Raw genomic sequence first — 23,419 nt, 5'->3', positions numbered from 1 at the left:
AGCCGCTCCGAGGGGCGGCATAAGTCCAATAAATAAATAATGGCCCCTGGCCTGTTGGCACAAGTGAGTCTTCAAGGTGAGGAGGGTGGGGGCGGTACGAATCTCTGGGGGGAGCTGGTTCCAGAGGGCCAGAAAAGGCTCTTTCCTTAGGCCCCACCAGGTGACATTGTCTACGGGATCAGAAGAAGGCCAACTATGGGACCTGACCGGTCGCTGGGACTTATGCAGCAAATGAGGACCCGGATTGTGGGGGCAATATGCTGGCTCTGTTAAAAAGTGCTATTGCTAACATGTTGGAAGCCGCCCTGAGTCTAAGGAGAAGGGCCGCATAAAAATCAAATAAATAAACAAACAAACAAACAATTCTTCAATTTATGCAAATGCTTTTTTTTGTTTCCTTTAAAATTGTCAGCAGGACATGTTGATGTAAATAATTTATCTCCAGTCTTTTTCCCATATCTCAACTGTGTGAAAAATGTTGGTGCCACCCATCACTTTATTCCCATACTTCGTGTTGGTGAAATTTTCACTGTTGGTAAAATTAGTGTTTCTTCAATAGTGTGAGGTTTTCTCACAAAGAAGACAAACTGGAAGCTGTATGTTGGAAAGAGATGGAATGAATCCCAATGTTAGGTATTCTGTCGAATATTGGTGACACTTCCTCTTCTCAGCCATGTTGAGAGGCCTTCAAAATGAAAGGCACTACCTGCAAATTAAATTTTCAACTGCACTAGAACACTTACATATGGACGTCAATAAACCTAGTTTCAACAGTTACATTGACATTACAGCTGACGTCACAGGGGACAGCAATCAGCATGCAATGTTTCGAAAGAAGTGCTCCTTAATACAATACTGCCCACTCTGGCCAATGGCACACCACTATATGCGTAGAAGCTGCTGTGCAATGCAATTCAATCCATGAATAGAGAGTGTTCTGATGTTTTTGTCCAACAGATATAAAGTGATTCACTGTACGGAAAAGTCTCAAAAGTATCCCCAAAACTTCTCACTCCATTGCCTCCATATTATCCCCTTTTCATCCCTTCACCCCGCGTCACCCCTTTTCATTCCATTGCCCCCCTTAAAAATAAAATCTCCCCCTGGAGGGCCCGATATCCCCCATTTTAAGAACCACTGATTTAAACAATACTATAGGATAGTTTGAGGCATTTCTAAAAAAATTGGCATCTCATTTCTTCTAGATATCTTAACTTACCCTGGTCTTAATTGTCTTAAAGGCATGAAGCATCCAATTAAATGAGCCTTTCTGAGCTGTCCTTCCCCTCCCACTCCCACTCATAACATAATGTGAAGGCTCAGTAGCTTCATTGAATTTGAGCATGATGCTGGCAAGGATGTGAACTAAAATGTATCTTCCTTACCATTGAAGCCAAAAGAGGGGGGCGATGAGAGAGTGCTAAGGATAGTAATGGGGCTTAACATGACTGAGAAAAGCCAACCTACGTAGGAGAAGAAACATCAAATTGCAATCTGGAAGAAGGAATGGCAAATTAATTCCATATTTTCAGAAAAGATGCATAGAGTTGACTAAATGTTTTGGACAAATTTGGGTGCCAAATAATAAGATGCAATGAGTTTGTACAGATTTATAAAGTGAGTTGAATGTAAAGATTCTGAATACATTAAAGATATGTAGTTATAATACTATCCTGCTTCCTGCAAAATAAGACATCCCTTGATAATAGGGCTTTTGAGTCCATGGCAATAAGACCAAGCGCTTGTTTCAGAATTCAAAAAAATATAAGTTTGTGTGTATGTTTGGTTTTATAATAAGGGTTTTTTGTTGTTTTATTAATTGGATTGTTACATGTTGTTTTTTATCATTGTTGTTAGCCGCCCCGAGTCTACAGAGAGGGGCGGCATACAAATCCAATAAATAAATAAATAAGACAGAGTCTTATTTTGGAGAAAACACTGTAATAGTGAGCGATTGGAATACAAAATTAGAAAAACAGGAACATGGAATCATAGGAACATTGGATTAGATAAGTATAATGATATGAGAGATAGGTTTTCCCAAGAAAATTATTTATTTATTGCCAACAGCTGCTTCAAGCAATGTAAAGACAGATTTTACATTTAAACTTGAAATAAGGAATTCATTACTGCTGATTTTTTCCTCTGAAAGGTTAATACTGCTATCAGGATTTTTGGCATACACAGCCATACACTCTCCCTTTTGCTATTTATAATTGCTCTAGAAGTCTTGGACTTCTTAGACGCCAAAAAACCAATAATAATAAAATAATCTTGATCAAAATTCAAGGAGAATGGAATATGAAATATTTTGAAGATAAAGTAGTATTAAGAATTATGCAACCACAAAGCTCCAAATTGCAGCTGATGAAAGTAACTGAAGATTTGGGTTGCTTTTGCAGATACAGAATCAATGAAAACAAAGATAATGGCAAATCACTTCTGAGGAAGAAAAAAGTAGGATTTGGGGGCTGGAGCTAGCTATAAGATAATAAGACCCAGGATTTGTGGCATGTTGGGCCCTTCTTCATAAAACATCTCTACATCTAAAGGAATTTGAAGTAGCTCTGTTAGAATTAATAGCACTTCATGGTCTATAGTGAATAGATTTTCTTATCCATTTAATATTTTACTAGACAACTCCTGATTTATATTTAGGATTTAAAAGATCTGGTAGATATATCAGTCTGGTAGAATTGGCCTTTGCCGCCAGGCATGGGGAAATTGACACCTCCCCTAACTACTGCTTTATGTATGGTTTGATTGGGTGGTGTGATTATTAATAAGGGTTTTTAAATTGTATTTTTAAATATTGGATTTGTACATTGTTTATTATTGTTGTGAGCCACCTCGAGTTCTCAGAGAGGGGCGGCATACAAATCTAATAAATTATTTATTATTGTTGTTGTTGTTGTTATTATTACTATTACTATTATTACTATTATTATTATCTTTCCTGATCCAATTAGGACACATCTCTGTAGTCAATATTACTGAGATGATTTTGAAACCGGAGCACTAAATCAGCTGGTGTGATACCGAGATTTTATTATTTAAAAATGACAGAAGAATAGACTTTGCAATTTCCCCATAAAAGTTAGGAGTGCAGTAGAGAGAGTTGAATTGCTGGATTTGCTGCCAATCAAGCCTTGAGATCAAGTCTTTCTCTCCCTCTTCCCTCCCGCCCCCCACTTTTAATGTCCTCTTTATTTTGCAGGAACTCATAATCCCTGCAAAATAATATAGATATTATTAGATTAGATATCTATAAATATAGAGTCTCATTAGTGCAGTGGTTAGACTGCAGTACTGCAAGCTACTTCTGCTGATCACTAGCTGTCAGCTGTTTGGCAGATCGAATCTCACTAGGCTCAAAGTTGATTCAGCCTTCCACCTTCTGAGGTCGGTAAAATGAGGACCCTGATTGTTGGGGCCAATGTGCTTACTCTCTGTAACCCACTTAGCAAAGGCTGTAAAGCACTGTGAAGTGGTATATAAGTCTAAATGCTACTGCTATAATCATTCCATTATTTTTTTTTCACCTTTTCTAATTTCAAACAGTTGCTTAAGCAAATGATTATAAATTGAGGACAATGTGAAACAAAAGCAGGTCATTCCAGCAAACATGGCATACAGTAATTAAGTGGCATACAGTAATTAAAAGAGTAGATATATTCATGTTTTTCCTCTTTATTGTTTAGCTTAGCTACTAAGAAATATATTGGTGCTACAAACTATCGAGAAAAAATCCATAGCACCTTAACACCATGTGGAACCTTTCTTCTTTCTGGAAGTGAAGATGGTGTGGCATATGTTTGGAATTTAGAAACAGGTACTTTCATTCTTTGAAAATGTAGAAATATAAAGTTTATTTACAGGTAACTTACGTTTTTAAAGGACCTTCTAAATAACTCTAGTTGAAAATTAAAACTGTCAAAACTATTTGTATATGTTAAGTGATGCTTCCCAATAGCTTTCTATCTACAATGTATTTTAAATTGATATACATCAATATAATACCAAATTATATAATGATATAACATCAATCAGGAACATGGTGGCTCAGTGGCTAAGACGCTGAGCTTGTCGATCAGGAGGTCAGCAGTTCAGCGGTTCGAATCCCTAGCGCTAAGTAACAGGATGAGCTCCCATCACCTGTCCCAGCTTCTTCCAACCTAGCAGTCCAAAATTAGATTTAAAATGCACTTTGGTGGGAAGGTAACAGCGCTCCATGCGCCTTCAGCAGACATCTTCGTACAGCTCGGACTCTTCAGCTTAGAAAAAGAGATGAGCACCGCCTCTAGAACCAGAAGCGACTAGTCTGTATCTGCGGGGAGGGGGCGGACTTTAAATTTTTTATAACATCAATAAAGATATACATATTTACATCTTATAGTGGAATCATCAGAACTAGGCTATTCTATAATAGGCTATAAATTGAATAAAATAATAAATAAATAAATAAACTATAATAATTTATTCATTAAGAATTAAATTATTATTCATGAATATTTATCATTTATTTATTCACTATGCATTATATCCCAAAATAATATACAGTGTTCCCCCGATTTTCGCGGGGGATGCGTTCCGAGAACACCCGCGAAAGTTGAATTTCCGCGAAGTAGAGATGCGGAAGTAAATACACTATTTTTGGCTATGAACAGTATCACAAGCCTTCCCTTAACACTTTAAACCCCTAAATTGCAATTTCCCATTCCCTTAGCAACCATTTAGATTATTACACCATGTTTATTTATTAAAGTTTATTAAAAAATATTTATTAAGGGCAGACGAAAGTTTGGCGATGACATATGATGTCATCAGGCGGGGAAAACCGTGGTATAGGGAAAAAACCCACGAAGTATTTTTAATTAATATTTTTGAACAACCATGGTATAGACTTTTCGCGAAGTTCGAACCTGCGAAAATCGAGGGAACACTGTAATGCCCCGCAGGATACTTGCTTACAATTCTTAACTTCAAAGCATCCTCTAATTTTTAGATTTAGTTGGCTTGGGTACCCCCAACATGTACTGTAAAAAAAAAATCTAATGTTTGTGAATAAAGTATTCACTCACGTAGGTTTTTTTCTTCTTCTGTTGCAGGTGATCAGGTAGCTATGTATTCTGATCTTTCTTTCAGTTCCCCCCTTCGTGATGTTGCTTTCCATCCGCTTGAACATATGGTAGCATTTTGTGCCTTTGGACAAAACCAGCCGATCCTTGTGTACATTTATGATTACAAAGGTAATTTAATATGTTTCTGCATTTGTGGGCGGGTGTGAGTGTATTCAAGTCGAACCGTAGTTATGAAAGTTTGAAGTGGCCTTTCTCGCTGTAGGTTGTGCTTGACTTACACCCATTCATTTAGTGACCATTCAAAGTTACATTAGCACTGAGAAAAAATGAGGTACGACCGGTCCTTGCACATATGTCCATCGTATCATCCCATGTTTATGTGATCAAAATCTGCTTGTATTTCTGACAGCCACAGTGTCCAAGGGACACATGACTGCTATATTCAGCTTTCCTAGCCAGCTTCCAACAAGCAGAGTCGGTGGAATAAGATGGATTCATTTAATGATGATGTGACTTAACAACTCAATAATTCAATAATTTCAACCATGGCAAAAAAAGGCAGTAAAATTGAGTGTGATTCATTTAACAGCCTCCTTACTTAGCATCAGAAATTTTGGTTCGACTTGGAGTCAAAAGTGGGAGGGGTTACCTATAAGAGTTGTTACAGTGGTGCCTCTACCTACAAATGCCTCTACTTACAAACTTTTCTAGATAAGAACAGGGTGTTCAAGATTTTTTTTCTCTCTTCTCAAGAACCATTTTCCACTTACAAACCCGAGCCTCCGAAACTGTAACCGGAAAAGACAGGGAGAAGCCTCGGTGGAGCCTTTCTAGGAATCTCCTGGGAGGAAACAGGGCCAGAAAAGGCGGGGAGAAGCCTCTGTGGGCCCTCTCTAGGAATCTCCTGGGAGGAAACAGGGCCAGAAAAGGAGGAGAGAAGCTTCTGTGGGCCCTCTCTAGGAATCTCCTGGGAGGAAACAGGGCCAGAAAAGGAGGAGAGAAGCCTCTGTGGGGCCTCTCTAGGAATCTCCTGGAAGGAAACAGGGCCTTCACCCTCCCTGTGGTTTCCCCAATCGCACACATTATTTGCTTTTACATTGATTCCTGTGGGAAAAAATGCTGCTTCTTACAAATTTTTCTACTTAAGAACCTGGTCACGGAATGAATTAAGTTCATAAATAGAGGTACCACTGTACTTGAATTCATAGCAAGAAAGTTTAAATAAAAAGCTTTTGAGGTCCTTTGACTGCCTCCATAGAGATACCTATCGTATTTTTCAGAATATAAGACGCATCAGAGTATAAGACACCTTAGTTTGGGGGGAGGAAAATAAGGGGTGGAGATCTACCTACCAGGTGTTCATCTGGCTATTGTCTTTAGTCTGGTCAGCTTCAGCACATCATTTTATCTCCTGGTTAGGGCTGGGAAAAAACCTTTTTAGGAGAGAATAGCAATGAAAAGAAGCTTGCAAAGATTAAGGGCTGGGGAAAAAACCTTTGAAGTAGCAATGAAAACAAGCCTGCAAGCTGGGAAGATCGTTAGCACCTTGTTAAGGCTGGTGGAAAAAAATCTACATTTGGAGTATAAGAAACCCAAATTTTCAGCCCCTTTTGGGGGGAGGAGGTGCGTTTTATACTCTGAAAAATACAGTAATCTGTTGACATTTAATGATAGTGTGCTATTTTATAATTTTCTGCTTTATAGCCTTACTGCATACATCCTTAATTCCCATGATAGCTGGGATTCGGTACTCTTTTGTGATGACAGGATTAATATTGTTAAAACTTTTTTTTTTACTTTGTCCTCTTCAGTGGCCAAGCAGGGGACTGAGGCTATAAAGGAAGGATCACAACTAATCAAGTCCTCCCAAAGCCCACAGACAATCACCAGTGTTTCTGCCCAGAAAAATCTGATGATATCGTCAGCTGACCAGTTTGCAAGTATTGCAAGAACATCAATAAGGATGCAAAAAGTCAAGCAAAAGTTGGATTCTGTTATGGTAAAGTTCACTTTAATAATAATAATTATTCTTATTATTATTATTATTATTATTATTATTATTATTTATTAGATTTGTATGCCGCCCCTCTCCGCAAACTCAGGGCGGCTCACAGCAACAATAAAAACAATGTGCAATGTAACAAATAATATTTAAATAAAGCATCTAAAAACCCATCATTATATAAACCATACAACAAGCATACCATACATAAAACTATATAAGCCCCCATGCCTGGCGATATAGGTGGGTCTTAAGCAATTTACAAAAGACAAGGAGGGTGGGGGCTGGGGAGGCTGCAGTAGTGGATTCAGCGGTGGGCTACGAGCCGGAATGCTAAATTGCACTCGCGGCCACAGCTCATAAGTTCTTGCGGGACAAGCACAATTTTGCTGCTGCACCTGTGGAGGAAGCAAAATCACGCGTGTTTCGACAAGGGTTTTTTGCTTCCACGCATGCTAAAACACGGGCGCACCTGCAGCTTCGTGCGCGATTTTGCTTCCTCCACAGGTGCAGTAGCAAAATCGCACTGGTTTCGCAAGAACTTACGAGCTGCGGCGGCGAGCGGAATTTAGCATTCCGGCTCATAGCCCACCGCTGAATCCACTACTGCAGCCACCCCAGCCCATTTCAGTGGTTAGGAATGTAATAGTGGTAGTTCAACAATTTCAGGGAAGCTGGGAATACAAGAGAGAGAAAAATCGTTTCGGAGTATATTCCCCCCCTCCCCATTTTAACAGTCAACTCCATTACCAAGACAGAAAGCATACAATAATGTGCAAAATTAATAAAGTCACAGTAAAGAGGTTAAAAAAACCCTTATTCACCACTTGGCTGATTGCATTAATGTGGTGCTGTGGTGGCAGCAGGTGTACTTGGTTCCTTCCACAGCCTTCGAAAAAAACCTAATTGAGGTCAATTGTTGCAAGAAGACAATATTCTAGAGAACATGCGTTGTGCAAACGGAGGGAGGGCTGGATGAAGCTATGGTAGGCATTTCCTGCCTTTACACCAAGGGGGGAAATGGAGCTCTTGAGAAACCTCTCCAGGTGTGCCTTGACAAATTGTCCAAGGTGGTGACTATAGTTGCATTGCTTCGAGTCCCATTTATATAGAAGAAAAAAAAGCTCTCATAGCAACCACTGCTCCCAAGTTCAGAAAACAAGCTAGCAAATTTGTCTGGGTTTTGATGGCTTTCTCTGGTAGAGTGGGTGCATAGTTTTTCTCCTGGAGATAAATGTAAAATGTTCAAAGTGAATTACAAAAATTTTCAAACCATATTTCTCAGTGAAATGTTTTCTTGAGCCATTTGGCTTGGCCTTTTTCTCATTATACTGTGGGGAATAAGCGATATAAGATAATAGTAAGCGATAAGTCTGTACATAGGGTCAAAGTACAGCTTTTCCTGGATAATATTATAAAGGTCTGTTTTTCTACCTGAGGGGAGGGTTGCATGTAAAACCACTCCAGTAGGAAACAAAACAGATTATAGACTTACTTAGAGCTAATCATTGCCTGCTGCACACTGTGGCAAAACTGTAATTTGAACGGATTAACTTTACTCACAAAGGCGCATGAAACTCCAGAAAGGACAAATTGCAGTGCGGACTTTCCCAGCCTAATTTGACTTGCAACCATGTATGAAAATTTTTATTCTTCTAATTGTAAAGGTCACAGCCCTGTATTATCAGGAACAAATCATCAAAATTGTTCTTAGCTTGTTGGAACCTGAATTTACCTGAATTCTCTTTTATTTTTGGGTGGTGTACACTTTTTTTAAAAAAAAACAACATGAAAATTAGGCTCTCCGAAAAGGAGTATTTGCATAATTCCCATAGATTATAAAGCGAATGCAAAATAGCTCTGTTTAAACTTGGCAAAAGTGTGTGGGCTTTTCTATCTCTTTAAACACAACACACACACACACACACAAATACTTTTGTACTAGTACCTTGTAATATACTATCCAAGATAGAACTGTGGTTTTTATGTTAAGCAAGCAAAATGTTGTGAAAAGAATTAGTTGATTGGTGTTAGTTATCTTAGCCAACCTTTTCTTGTTGTTGAAAAGGTATTTAGCAATTTCTTCCCACAGCCTGCATTTCAGAAATTATTGCTTCACAGTAATTGTTCCATAGGTCCTATTATATGCTGGCTTGTTAACTTAAAACATAGGAAAGTAGAGGTCAGTCTACCTTTACAGACAGCATTGGAAGACTGGTCTCAGGTTATATCTCACCATTGAATACTATATTTACTTTATAGACCCATCTGATCTTGCACATTCTTTAATAATAGCCTGACCCATGAGGGTAAAGGGTGCAGGGTTAGTGCAAACTTTTGCCAGACCCATCCTCGAATACAGCTCATCTGTTTGGAACCCATATTGCATCTCAGACATTAACATCCTTGAAAATGTCCAAAGATACTTCACCAGAAGAGCCCTTCACTCCTCCACTCGAAACAGAATACCCTACAAGACTAGACTTTCAATCCTGGGCCTAGAAAGCCTAGAACTAAGACACCTTAAACAAGATCTAAGTATTGCCCACAAGATCATATGCTGCAACGTCCTGCCTGTCAGCGACTACTTCAGCTTCAACCACAACAACCCAAGAGCACACAACAGATTTAAACTTAATATTAACCGCTCCAAACTTGACTGTAAAAAATATGACTTCAGTAACCGAGTTGTCGAAGCGTGGAACTCATTACCGGACTGCATAGTGTCATCCCCAAACCTCCAACACTTTACCCTTAGATTATCTACGGTTGGCCTATCCAGATTCCTAAGAGGTCAGTAAGGGGCGAGTACAAGTGCACTAGAGTGCCTTCCGTCCCCTGTCCTATTGCTCTCCTATATCTCCTACACCTTTCTTCTATTCCTATATCTCTTCTTCTATTCTTTCATTGATATGTTATATTACTATACCTTCTTTTCTATATTTCTTAGATATATTTTACTACGAGCATCTCCTCTATAACCTTCATCATGTATTTTACTATGTGTATATAGATATATACCCACTAAAACCCTCATTGTGTATTGGACAAAATAAATAAATAAATAAAATAAATAAACTACATCTACTGCTCATGAAGAGGCAGGGGAGGTGAGGGTTTTTGCTATTTTTCTTCTCACTTGTCTGTAACTCTGTTGCATATTAATCAAAATTACATTTTCAGGAAAATTCTTTAAATAAACTGCAAATGAAGGAGAATCAGATATCATTCCATATGAAAACTAATCCTGTGTTGATAAAGTGAGTGCTGCAGCTTCTAAACATTAGGGTAGAGTTAGAGCTTTTGGTGAACAAAGAAGCAAGCTAATTGTTGCAGTTTGGATTTGCTCCTGTTGGGCCCCAGAAATGGCTAAACAAAATTAAATAATCCCCACCATTCATTAACTTGGAATTGTGCGCAATCTGAAATCACCGCTAAACAAGCATTTGAAATCCAGATACGTTTTTTGATTTCCACTGCCCAATTAAACAAAACACTTTTAAGATGAGTTTAGCCTGCTTAACGGTGTTTGATGGCAGGAGAAGCTAAGTGTAAGCAATGTAGTAGAAGCTACAGTCAGTGTTCCCTCTAATTTTTTTTTTTGGGGGGGGGAGTATAGTGTCTGAGCGGCAGTCCCTTCGGGACTGGGCGGCACAGAAATATTAAATAAATAAACAAACAAACAAATAAATAAAAAACCCACCCTGTTTTGCCTCAGAGAATTTCAAAATAAAATACTATACTGTGTGTCTATAACAGTGAGCTCATAATAGGGCAACTCTATCAATATCAAAATGCCACTTAAATAGTTGAGCTAGTTTCAAACTAGATTTTGATTTTCTTTCTCTCTTCCTTACTCCCATTCTTTTTCTTTCTCTTTTCCTTCCTCTCTTTTGTCTATCTGTTTCTTTCTCTTCCTCTCTTCCTCTCTCTCTCCTTCCCTCTCACTCTTTCCCTCTCAGCTTCTGGGCAGGTTTGAAAAACTCTGAGTTGATGATGATTTTTAAATGAGCGATTGCTCACTGCTCAGCTTAGAGGGAACTATGGCTACAGTGTGGACCAACGAATCTAATGCAGTTCATTTGGATTGTAAAGAGAAGGCTTTAAAACAGTAGCTCTCAACCTTTCTAATGCCACGATGCCTTAATACAGTTCCTCATGTTGTGGTGAATCCCAACCATAAGTCTAGTGCCAATTCTTCCAACAGAGCTTTAAGCTGATTGGCAGGAAGGTCAGAGAGACACCCCCACTTTAAACGCCTGATTGGTCGGATTGTTCCAAGGCATCAGAATAGAAGCTTTAGTTCCTAACACCATGGGAAATTTGGGGGTCATTCGACCCCCAAAGAATAGAATAGAATAGAATAGAATTCTTTATTGGCCAAGTGTGGTTGGACACACAAGGAATTTGTCTTGGTGCATATGCTCTCAGTGTACATAAAAGAAAATACACATTTGTCAAGAAACATAGATTTGTCAAAGGGTCCCAACCCCCAGATTGAGAACCACTGTTTTAAAAGAATGTGATGTCAATGTATTCATTTAGCAAGAGAGTCAATGGGACTGTTATTGTGCATTTTAAGAAGCTAGTTTTAATACTTTAAACGTTACAGCTAATCCTCATTTAGCGACTGCCTTGCACTGCAGCTGCTTGCAGTTACAATGGTGATGAAAAAATAACTAATCATTCCTTGCATTTACAACCTTTGCAGGCCTATAAAGCGAAGGAAAAATGGAAGGAAAATCATGATGTTTCAGCAATGGCTTTGCTTAATGGCTAAGTTGCCTGTAACCAGCACCACCCCCCCCCAAAAAAAAGAATTGTATCTTCCTTCTAATGACCATTCTTTTATCTACGGAGAGGGGCGGCATACAAATCCAATTAATAATAATAATAATAATAATAATAATAATAATAATAATAATAATAATAGCAGCAGCATGGATTTCCTTTTTTGCTAGTGCTCCTATGATTTGTTTGCATGATGCTTAAAATGATCCACTTTCCCCAGCAGTTTGTAGAGCTTCTCAGTCATCCAGGTCATGGTTGTCCCAAATGTGCTTTTTCAGGAGACAACTGGGCTTTCTTATTTTTTCTTTTGAAGACCTTTCACTTCTCATCCAAGAAGCTTCTTCAGCTCTGACAGGGTAATAGGGAATGGAAGGATTTATGTTCCTTGCAGACAGCTGGTTATTTGCATCCTTTTAGAGGGTCCTGGAAGCACTTGGAGGTTTATTTGAGTACAGGAACCAGGAGCACTATTCAGGTGATCCTTGGGGCACAAATAAATTCCCAAGTGCTTCAACAACCCTCTAAAATAGTGGTTCTCAACCTGTGGGGCGGGACCCCTTTGGGGATTGAACAACCGTTTCACAGGGCTCGCCTGAGACCACAGGAAAATACAAATTTTCCATGATGTTAGGAACTAAAACGTCTGTTCTGGCACCTTGGAACATATTTTTACAATCTGACCAATCAGGTGTTTACAGTGAGGTTCTTTCTCTGACCTTCCTGCCAATCAGCTTAAAGCTCTGTTGGGAGAATTGATGCTAGATTTATGGTTGGGGGTCACCACAACATGAGGAACTGCATTAAGGGGTTGCAGCATTAGAAAGGTTGAGAACCACTACACTAAAAAAATGCAAATGACCAGCTGTCTGCAAGGAATATAAATCCTTCCACTCCCCACTATTCTGTCAGAGCTGGAGAAGCTTCTTGGATAAGAAGCAAAACATCTTCAAGAGAAAAAACAAGAAAATCCAGTGTTGCCTCCTGAAAAAGCACCTTTGGGACATACTTTGCCTTAGGCTGCAAAGCAGCATGAGGTTTGGAATAATAATAATAATAATAATAATAATAATAATAATAATAATAATAATAATAATAATAATAATAATTTTTAAAAAATTAAATTTGTATGCCGCCCCTCTCCGGAATAGGGGTACAGCTGGTTTGTAGCTTAGTATTTAAAAGTTAGCTTGCAAATAAAAGTTCTCAGCAATAGATTTGCTTTATCATACCAGGGAAGGGGAGATCAGTATTAAAGAAGCAGAGCTTAATGCTTTCACGATATATGCCTGCTGCTTCTTCCACCATCATCCCCTTCTTATATTTTTATTTATTTATTTATTTGTCAAACAGGTACAGGATTGCAATAGTTTGTATAAACATAGCACAAGTAAAAAGTAACAATAAAAGAGGACAATAAGACTGTAGGACAGGGACGGTAGGCATAATGGTGCGCTTATGCACCGCCCTTACAGACCTCTTATAAATGGGGAGAGGTTGACTGTAAATAATTTAAGTTAAAGTTTTTGGGATTGGGGGAAGAAACCATAGAGTCAGGTAGTGCATTCCAGGCATTGATCACTCTATTGCTGAAGCCGTATTTTCTGCAGTTGAGTTTGGAGCGGTTTACATTGAGTTTGAATCTATTACGTGCTCGTGTATTGCTGTGGTTGAAGGTGAAGTAGTCATTAACAGGAAGGACATTTTGGTATATGTTTTTATGAACTAGTTTATGAACTAAAGTAAACAGAAAATAAACTAGTTTATTTTATGAACTAGTTTCTTTGAATCAGTTTTATTTTTTATTTTTTAAATCAGGCTTTCTCATTCTGGAAATAACTCAGACAATGAGCATCAGTAGGTTAAGTACAGACAGTCCTTCCATCTGTTAATTCTGTCTTCACAGCTCATTCTCTTGGAAGTTTTTTTTACCTTGTGTTACATTTATTGATTGATTGATTGATTGATTGATTGATTGATTGATTGATTGATTGATTGATTGCTCTATAGCTAGTTCCCAGTGGGAAAGGATTTATCCATATGCTGACATAAGGGGGGGAAATATTGTTCCTGAATTCCTATATAGCTAAAACCATTATGGTTGGGGTTTTTAAAAAAAATATTATGCCCTTGTTAGGAAAGTTTAAAAAAACAACCCTACCCAAGATTATTAAACCACTTAGTTGGAATAGTTGTCACAGGTCAGGAAAGAAGCAGATCAAAAGATTTGAGATATTTTCAATTAATAGTTTTAATTCACAGAAATCTGATGAAATAAGCCCAAAGGGAGAGAGGGGGTTCCAGTCCAAACCTGCTTTGATCTGTTGAGTAACAAGTTATGAATGCTGGCCAAATAAGCCTTGGAGATTTAACTGCTGGCGACAATTCACTTCAGGTTTTGGAGGTTATCTTCAGATCTGATTTTCTGCTAAGAGTGCATTCATATTTATTTTCATAGAGCCTAGGTAAAAGAAAAAGAGCTAATAATTCAAAGTAAAGGCTAAATTTTAGTTGCCATATTAAAATACCTAACTTGTTTCTAAATTCCATGTATTTATATTACGTATTTTATATTGGTTTAATATGTTAAGCTTTGTCCCTGTTAATGATTGTGTAGTTGAATGAAATGAAAGTAAAATGCTGAAGGCACTTTGTGTATGTAAACCCTTGCTATAAAAAACAGAAACAATAAATAATATATGACATTTTTTACATCATCTGCTACATAATAATTTTTCTGACAAATATTCCAAATACAATGTTACATTAGTTCCCTTCTTTAATGCCCTGAAAATGATAATTTTTCTAATTCCTAATTATTACTAACGTTATTTACAATTTCAATTTTTGCTAGTAAACATCCTTTTCTTGTTTAACTGTCTTTCAAAAATAAATTGCTTTCTCAAATCTTAATTCTTTTTATGATATTATATGATATGATATCTTTATTGATTAGCCTATAGGCCAAATCAAAGCACAAGGTTCAAACAGGTGTTGTCAATAAAAGTTTATACAAACAATTTAAAATAAGAGTAGGGTAAAATAAAATAGATATAGGATAAGATACAATATAATTTAATACATAAATAAATAGAATAGAATGACACAAAATTATATTTCGGTACCACCTTACAATATACCCCAATCAGTTCCACATATGCAGATCTCAACCAAACTATTCTGTTTAAATACTGTGTCTAACCCTTAATTCATAACTTGGATTCATAGATTTGAATTCCTCCCCACTTCGTATGCACTAAATGTATGGGAAAGAGGATTGAAAAACAGGCAGCCAACTATTTTTTGTAAATTATACTTGAAATAGAATCACAAAAGGTTACGAACTTCCCGTATATAAATTGGATGGTGGTATCTGCGATTCCGTTTTATGATGGAGCCTTTTATACATTTGTTCATTGTCAAAGCATTAGCAGTATGCCCTCAAGGCTATTCTAAAAGAAGTTACTTAGAAATCAGTCATTTTTAAATACATATATTTTGATAAAGTAGTAAGATTGTATTCTTTAACTCTAGTGTTACCAATTGGTAAACTCAAGCTTTTGAATTTTGAGCTGTTACAATGAGTAACCTCTATATTTCTGCTACAGCTTCTTGCAGAGAGAGCATAGCTTTGACCTGATATCTCTTGAAGGACCTGGGCATGACAATCAAAATTGTTGAGGCTGAGGGAGTTTTAAAAAAAAGTAATATTGTCAAGCTGTGTCAGAGAAACAGTACAATTTATGTAATAATTCAGCGGGTTTTTCAACTTTGAGAAACAGAAAATGGCATTATACCTTGTAGGTTTGGAGACCACAATGTTGACGCAATAAATAAAAAGAATGCCAAAGGGAAGTATTAATGCATCGTTTTAGAAAAATAATGGAGGCAGTTATATTTCATAATGTATTGGTATTTCAACTTTTTTTTAAAAAAAATCTATTTCTTTTCAAACTGTTTTTAGTTCTTCAAAATGGAATTGCTGTTATACCAATACAACAATTACTTTTACAATTGGTAATGCTTTGCAGTTTAGTTATATTTCAATTTTTCTTTTGCAGGCCAGTTCCAATCCAATGCTTCCAAGCCAATCTCTGCTGTCACAACACACCAGATTAAGACTGACAAACAATCTAGGTATATAAACGATTTCACCATATTCCTACTATAGTGGTAATGTATATTTTACTGTGGTTATTAATGTACTGTTGAGGAGTTCTGTGATCATATAAAATGACCTTCCTTGTTCAGTGACTGATTTTTGTGTGTAAATAATATTTACTCTAATCTATGCATTTAGAGCTAACATTGATGCAAAGTTGAATGACAAATAACTGGAATCAAACTTAGGTTGGAAAAGCCAGGTCTTAACTGCTTTTTGGAAGACCAGGAGGGTGGAGATAGTACGGATCTCTGGGGGCAGTTGATTTCAGAGGGACAGAGCCACCACAGAGAAGGCTCTTCCCCAAGGTCCCGCCAACCAATATTGTTTGGTAGACGGGACCCAGAGAAGACTGAGTCTGTGGGCCCTTACTGGTCATAGTGAGGTATGAGGCAGGAGGCAGTCCCATAAATAGTCTACAACAGTTTTGGTGTGTTGTAGCATTATTTATTTATTTGAGTTTTGTATCCCACCTTTACTACTTTATAAGTGACTCAAGACAGTGAACATACACAATACTTCTTCCTTCTCCTGTTATCCTCAGAACAACAACCCTGTGTGGTGTGTTGGGCTGAGAGAGAGAGAAAGTGGCTGGTCAACAGCTGACTTTTATGCCTAAAGTGGGATTAGAACTCATAGTCTCCTGGTTTCTAACCCACCAAGGAAAGAAAGGCATATTAAGTGAAAATTGCTAAAATAAAATTCTAGAAACAAAACCCAAACCTAAAATCCCCATAAAGGGCAGATCTGTTGAAAATAAAATCAGGTCTCCACTGCTCTTTGAATCTTAATTGATTAATGATGTGCCATTCTAGATTTTACAAATGCAATATGTTAATAATTTTTAACTCTTCATACTATGTAAATTATTCCATATATTATAGATATTATTGAAAGAACTTCAGTTTGTAGCGGTGATCTTAAACTGGGCATTTTATTGACCAGATTAATGTCAGCTCTTTTTTTAAAAAAAAACACATTATTTTAGTGAATGAAGCAAAACAAAAATGCAAACAATATCTTAGTGCCATTGGAATTCTAGAATAACCAATGTAACATTAGGAGAAGAAACATTATTTCATCAAAGTTCCCATGAGAACATTCATAACATTTAGGTGACAATGGAACTTCTGTTTATCTCTTCTGGGCTCATTGCTATGATTCTTCTGCTATAAGAATATCATTTTTAGAAAGACGTGGGAAAAGATTTTGTATATCTGTCACCATTAGCTGTGGCAATATTGTGACAACCCAAGTTTTTCTCCAAGATAGTTTTATTCAGCCTTGTGCCTCCACATGGCCAAGAGGGATTTGGGAAGTTGAAACCTGTCAGAAGGGAATCAAGATTGAGGAAGTTGCTTTATTCCATTCCCCAAAATAAGTAGCAGATATATATTTGGTTTTTCTTCTATTAATTTGTAAATTTTATTTACTTTGTAAATCATGTAGAAAGTGAATTTCAGGTGACAAATAATCAGACACTATATGTTAGTGGCGTATGCTTGTTAAAAATTACATTACAATATAACTTTTTTTTTCTCAGCAATAAATAATAAAGGACTGTGTATCTCTATCAGCCAACAACATGTGAGCATTACTTGCTATAGTGCCAAACTTTGGCAATAGTTGAGTGTGATGAAATATAATATTTAATAAAAGCTAGAGAACAATTTTCTCAGCATTTTTACATTGAAGGTTCAAAGCATTGGATATTTAGTGGGACTTGGTAAATATTATATGCCTAATCACTTTGTGATTTACAAAGAGTAGATTTGTTCATCTGAACCTCCGATAGATAGGTAGGTAGATAGGTAGGTACATACGTAGGCAGGCGGACGGACGGACAGACAGACAGACAGACAGATAGATAGATAGATAGATCTATGTGAGAAAGAGAGAGAGAGGTAAGTAGGTAGGTAGGTAGAGTGTGTGTATATGCATATGTACACACACACAAACATTGTACATATAACATACATATACATATAATATAATACATATTCTAAAAAATGGAGCACATAATTGAAAACAATGGTAGGGCTTTGCTTATATACAAGTTGTACTTTTCTATGCCTTCAGTATACATACATGTAAGAATATATGTATACATACATGCATGTGTTATGTGTGTGTATATGTGTGTATGTGTATCTATGCGTATCTATGCATGTATACATGTATAGTGAAGATACATACAAATATGCATACATATATGTATTCACTATACATATAAGTATAGTGAGGGTATGGGAAAGTACAACCTGTATATAAGCTAAGCCCTATCATTGTTTTCAATTCCTTATGTGCTCCATTCTTCTAGAATCTGACAGCCATCTGTTTTTTAAATAGTTACATAATTAATACTGTACATCTAATACATTAATATCTTTCTTAGCCATTATGAAAAATATCTTGATTAGATTATAGTGGTATGTTTGCATGAATAAGTAGGCATGTTGTACTGCGTAGAGGATTTGGGAGAAAGAAAGAAAAAGTTAATTGGAGAAAAATGTTGTGTGTGAAGCCCTGCCTAGGAAAAACTGATTGCATCTGTGTATTTTATAAGAATTCCCCAAAATTTATGGGATACTTCAGCATCTGGAGAAAAATGTTGTTTATTTCAACATTAAAGAAAAAAAGGGGAAGAATCCTGAATGAAATCCAAAATCTTGTTTGTGGCCATGAAATTTACAATCTTGCAATATTTATGGAGATTGATTGAATTGGTATGATTGTTTTTTAAATATTGAATTTTTAGATTGTAATTTTAAATTTAATTAGATTTGCTTTCTGTGTTGTATTCTTATATTATATGCTGTGAGCCACCCTGTGTCCTCGGAAAGGGCCGGCATACAAATTTAATACATACATACATACATACATACATACATACATACATACATACATACATACTGTATTTCCTTACTCTGAGCCGCCCTAAGTCCCAGGAAAAGGGCAGCATAGAAATCTGATTAAAATAAAATAAGGCTTGTAAAAATACAGAGCAATGTAAAAAAATAGAGCCTTCAACAAGTTTCCCTATTTTGGAGAATCTCAAGGAATAATTTCAGCCCCTTAATTTCCTTACTCTTAAATTCTTACTCTGCCCAATTCAGTGATACAATATTAACGAGCGCAACCCAGGAAGCATGTGTTTTGTTTTGGGGGTTTTTTTTGGGGGGGGGGCGGCGGGTGTGTGTGAGGAAAGGATATAGTCCAGATTGCATGGAAGACAAAAACCCTCTGCTGCTATTTTAAAGCCAGCCATTTTAATAAAAGGCAAATATCAAGGTTTTTGTACATAAGCAATATAATAGCTGATCAGTTATTTGGCTAAAAGATGTTCAGAGATGCATCAAGTAACGTACCACTAGAGCAGGGGAAGGGAATCTTGGCCCTTTTATGACAACTGGCTCAGGAATTCTGGGAGTTGAAGTCCACAAGTCATTAAATGGCCATGGTTCCCTACCCCTCCCATAGGGGCAGCTACATGGTGTTTCTGACCACAGTATGAAAATTATTTGCCACTATTGAGTTCCAGGCTGTTTTTCAACTTCCCAATATACTCCAGAGTCCTGGATATTTCTTGCTGGTCTTCCATTCAAATCCAAACCAGGTTAAACCCTTTTTAACTTTTTCCAAGATCAGCCAAAGTGCTGCTTTATGCTATTTCTAGACCTGCCTTCAGTAAACTAATCACATTAAGATTGTTTTCTCCCTTTCAAAACGAAACAAAACCTGGAACTGCTTTCTTCTTCTTGGGACTGCTAAGGGAAGTTCAGATAAAGATTCATTCAGAGCTTGTTGCCTAAGGGGAGATGAGTTTGTACCCAAGAAAATGACTGAATCTCGCTTTGTTAAAAGGGCACACAAAATGCTTGAGAAAAGAAAACCCAATGAATGGTGTGATTGCAAAAAACAGCAAGAAAGCTGCAAAATTGTCTACTTGTTCTTGCTTTTAAAAACACATCCCAGAACACACAATTCTTGATGGAACTCTCTGTTCAAGATATTGTTGGTATGGGTTTTTCATGAAAATAACCATAACAATGACATTACGCATTTAAAAGATTCTGCTTCAAAATCTTCTCTTTGATTGATAATCTCTTAAAAGTGACAATACAAATGTCAGAATAGTAGAACTTTTTTAAAAAAATGTTGGCTTGTTTATTGTGTTTACAATGAAATCAAGACTGCACAGATTCCTCCATTAAGTGTTCTTTGTTATAAATTACTCCTAGGCATGTTAATTAAAAATATTTAGCTGAAAAGTATAGAAATGCTGAACGCTTTAGCTGCAAAACTTTGAAGATTCCAAAGATTTATCATGAGAAAACTCCTATTTATGTGAAATTGGTGTATGTTAGGATAATTACTGCTGTGCCTTTAGGATAAAGGAAGTACTCTCAGCCAAATTATACAAGGGTGTGGATTAAATCAAGCATTACTTTTCTACTTGGCATTGATCTCTGTAGATTGCAAAACCAAGGTATGACGTAGTATTGTGCAAATAACTTGCCAAAATATGTTTCTAGCTTTTTTTAATTATACAGAAAATAAGAGGGAGAGGAACCTTAATTCAGCTTTGTGGAAAAGATCTAGTAGAATTCAATTCAGTAGATATTTTAGGACTTTTTAAAACAAGATTGCAGTCAATATGGATTTACATTATGAAATCCTTGAAATAATCAGGAAAAAATTACGGTTTTAGTTTTAAATCAAGTTTCAATTGCAGAAGGATTTGTTTTAAGTGATTATGCAAAATGATAAGTATAATCTAAAATCTTTGTTCATTAGAATTGAGCATTACAATTTTAAAGACGCAGGATAGATTTTTGGATGGATTTCCAAGAACATTAACAGTTATTTAGTTGGCAAACTGTTGGTTCTCTATACAATATGCTTAAATGGAGTGAAGTAAATAAGTTTATTTCCAATTACAGTGATCCCTCGATTAGCACGGTCTCGATTAGTGCGAAACGCTGCAACGCGGTTTTTCACAAAATATTAATTAAAAAATACTCCACGGTTTTTTTGCTATACCACGGTTTTTCCCACCCGATGACGTCATACGTCATCACCAAGAGTCACTTCTCTGTCTCTTTCTCTTTCTTTCCTGTCACTATGCTTCAATCATTTTCTCATTTCTCTTTTTTCTCCCCTTTTTTCTATCATTTCTCTCTCTCTTTCTTCCTCTCTCACACTCTCTTCCTCCCTTCTCTCTCCCCCCCTCCACTTGCCCACGAGAAGAAAAAAAGCAACCTCTGCCGGGCAGCTCCCCTTGTGCCCCCGCTTTGTGCCTGCCTCTTTTGGGGATTTTTTTTTTCTTTTTTGCGCTGGCGGCGGGAGCTGTTGGGGAGGGCTCTGCCGGGAAGGCCTCTCAGCTGCAGAGCCGAATGGGGGCGGAGGCAACAGCGGAGCCCGGCGCTGGGGCCATGCGAGGCTGTTCATCCAGGGGGGCGTGGACTGGCAAGTCGCCCTCCTTTCTCTCTCTTTCTCAAGATCGCTTGCCGCTTGCCTATTGCAGCGAAGGGAAGCAAGGCTCCAAGCTGCAAAGCGGCAAGCGGCAAGCGATCTTGGGGTTTCCCCTTTGCCTGGGCGGCGGGAAGACCAAGGGAAGGTTCCTTCAGCCGCCCAACACCTGATCCGCTCCGCAGCGCGGCAGCAGCGAGGAGCCGAAGATGGGGTTTCCCCTTTGCCTTTACCCCATCTTCGGCTCCTCGCTGCTTCCGCGCTGCGGAGCAGATCAGCTGTTGGGCGGCTGAAGGAACCTTCCCTTGGTCTTCCCCGCCGCCCACACGCAAACTCCACCATCTGCGCATGTGCGGCCATGAAAAAAATGGCGCGCATGCGTAGATGGTGTTTTTACTTCCGCATCCAGTATAACACGGAAATCGGTTAGCGCGGGAGGTCTTGGAACGTAACCCCCGCGCTAACCGAGGGATCACTGTATATATGGGGATCAGGATTGGAGAATAAGCATCTAAGTGATCGCAAAGTAGTTTCTGGAACCTTGAAATGAAACTTGATGTTTAGATCCACTTTAATACAAGTTCTGGCCAAGAATGATGCAATAGTTTTCTGATTATGGAAATTCAATTCAATTCAATTTATTAGATTTGTATGCCGCCCCTCTCCGAAGACTCGGGGCGGCTCACAACAATAGTAAAAACAATATTATAGTGGCACAAATCTAATATTAAAAAAAATAACTAAAACCCTATCATATTAAAAGCAGACAACACATACATACCAAACATAAATTATAAGGAGCCTGGGGGAAAGATGTCTCAAATCCCCCATGCCTGGCGGTATAGGTGGGTCTTGAGTAGTTTACGGAAGACAAGGAGGGTGGAAGCAGTTCTAATCTCCGGGGGGAGTTGGTTCCAGAGGGCCGGGGCTACCACAGAGAAGGCTCTTCCCTTGGGGCCCACCAGATGACATTGTTTAGTCGACGGGACCCGGAGAAGGCCAACTCTGTGGGACCTTATAGGTCGCTGGGATTCGTGCGGGAGCAGGCGGTTCCGGAGGTACTCTGGTCCAATGCCATGCAGGGCTTTAAAGGTCATAACCAACACTTTGAATTGTGACCGGAAACTAATCGGCAGCCAATGCAGGTCACGGAGTGTTGTAGATACGTGGGTGAATCTAGGAAGTCCCACGATGGCTCTCGCGGCTGCGTTCTGCACGATCTGGAGTTTCAGAACACTTTTTAAAGGTAGCCTCATGTAGAGAGCGTTGCAGTAATCGAACCTCGAGGTGATGAGGGCATGAGTGACTGTGAGCAATGACTCCCTGTCCAAATAGGGCCGTAACTGGTGCACCAGGCGAACCTGGGCAAACGCCCTCCTCGCCACAGCCGAAAGATGATGTTCCAATGTCAGCTGTGGATCGAGGAGGACGCCCAAGTTGCGTACCCTCTCTGAGGGGGTCAACAATCCCCCCCCCAGGATGATGGACGGACAGATGGAATTGTCCTTGGGAGGCAAGACCCACAGCCACTCCGTCTTGTCTGGGTTGAGTTTGAGTTTGTTGACACCCATCCAGGCCCAACAGCCTCCAGGCACCGGCACATCACTTCCACTGCTTTGTTGACTGGACATGGGGTGGCAGACAAGGTTCAAATCCTAGTAAAATTTGGTTAGGACTAACTTTTCTCTATTAATTGGAGTGTAACTTGTCCTCAGTTGCATGGGTTAACTAATTCAAATTTGATTAGGCTGCTTGAGCATGCTGTTACCTATTCTGTGATGTGAAGCCATCTAAATATTATAAATATACTTTCTGCTCTGAAGTTATAAGTGCTGAACAGGTTTATAGATTCATATATTTAGATTTTTTTGTTGTTGTTAACTGGGTTAAGCAGTGCCTGGAAGCCTATGGGGG

The 23,419-nt window shown here is 38.1% G+C and overlaps 1 protein-coding gene across 5 annotated transcripts in view; it reads left to right on the top strand.

Annotated features, from left to right (window-relative positions):
* AHI1 (Abelson helper integration site 1) overlaps positions 1–23,419 on the top strand; it is a 96,011-nt gene that overhangs the window by 26,944 nt on the left and 45,648 nt on the right. For all 5 annotated transcript variants that reach the window (XM_070733569.1, XM_070733568.1, XM_070733565.1 and 2 more), the window contains exons 16-19: positions 3,702–3,832; positions 5,109–5,249; positions 6,893–7,080; positions 15,933–16,008. In XM_070733569.1, the coding sequence (XP_070589670.1) occupies positions 3,702–3,832; positions 5,109–5,249; positions 6,893–7,080; positions 15,933–16,008 (536 nt within the window). The remainder of the gene's footprint in view (positions 1–3,701; positions 3,833–5,108; positions 5,250–6,892; positions 7,081–15,932; positions 16,009–23,419) is intronic.

Source organism: Erythrolamprus reginae, chromosome 1, assembly GCF_031021105.1.
Source record: "Erythrolamprus reginae isolate rEryReg1 chromosome 1, rEryReg1.hap1, whole genome shotgun sequence".
Taxonomy (NCBI): Eukaryota; Metazoa; Chordata; class Lepidosauria; order Squamata; family Dipsadidae; genus Erythrolamprus; species Erythrolamprus reginae.
Note: the sequence above shows the minus strand (reverse complement) of the source record. Positions and strands in the feature narration are given on the sequence as shown.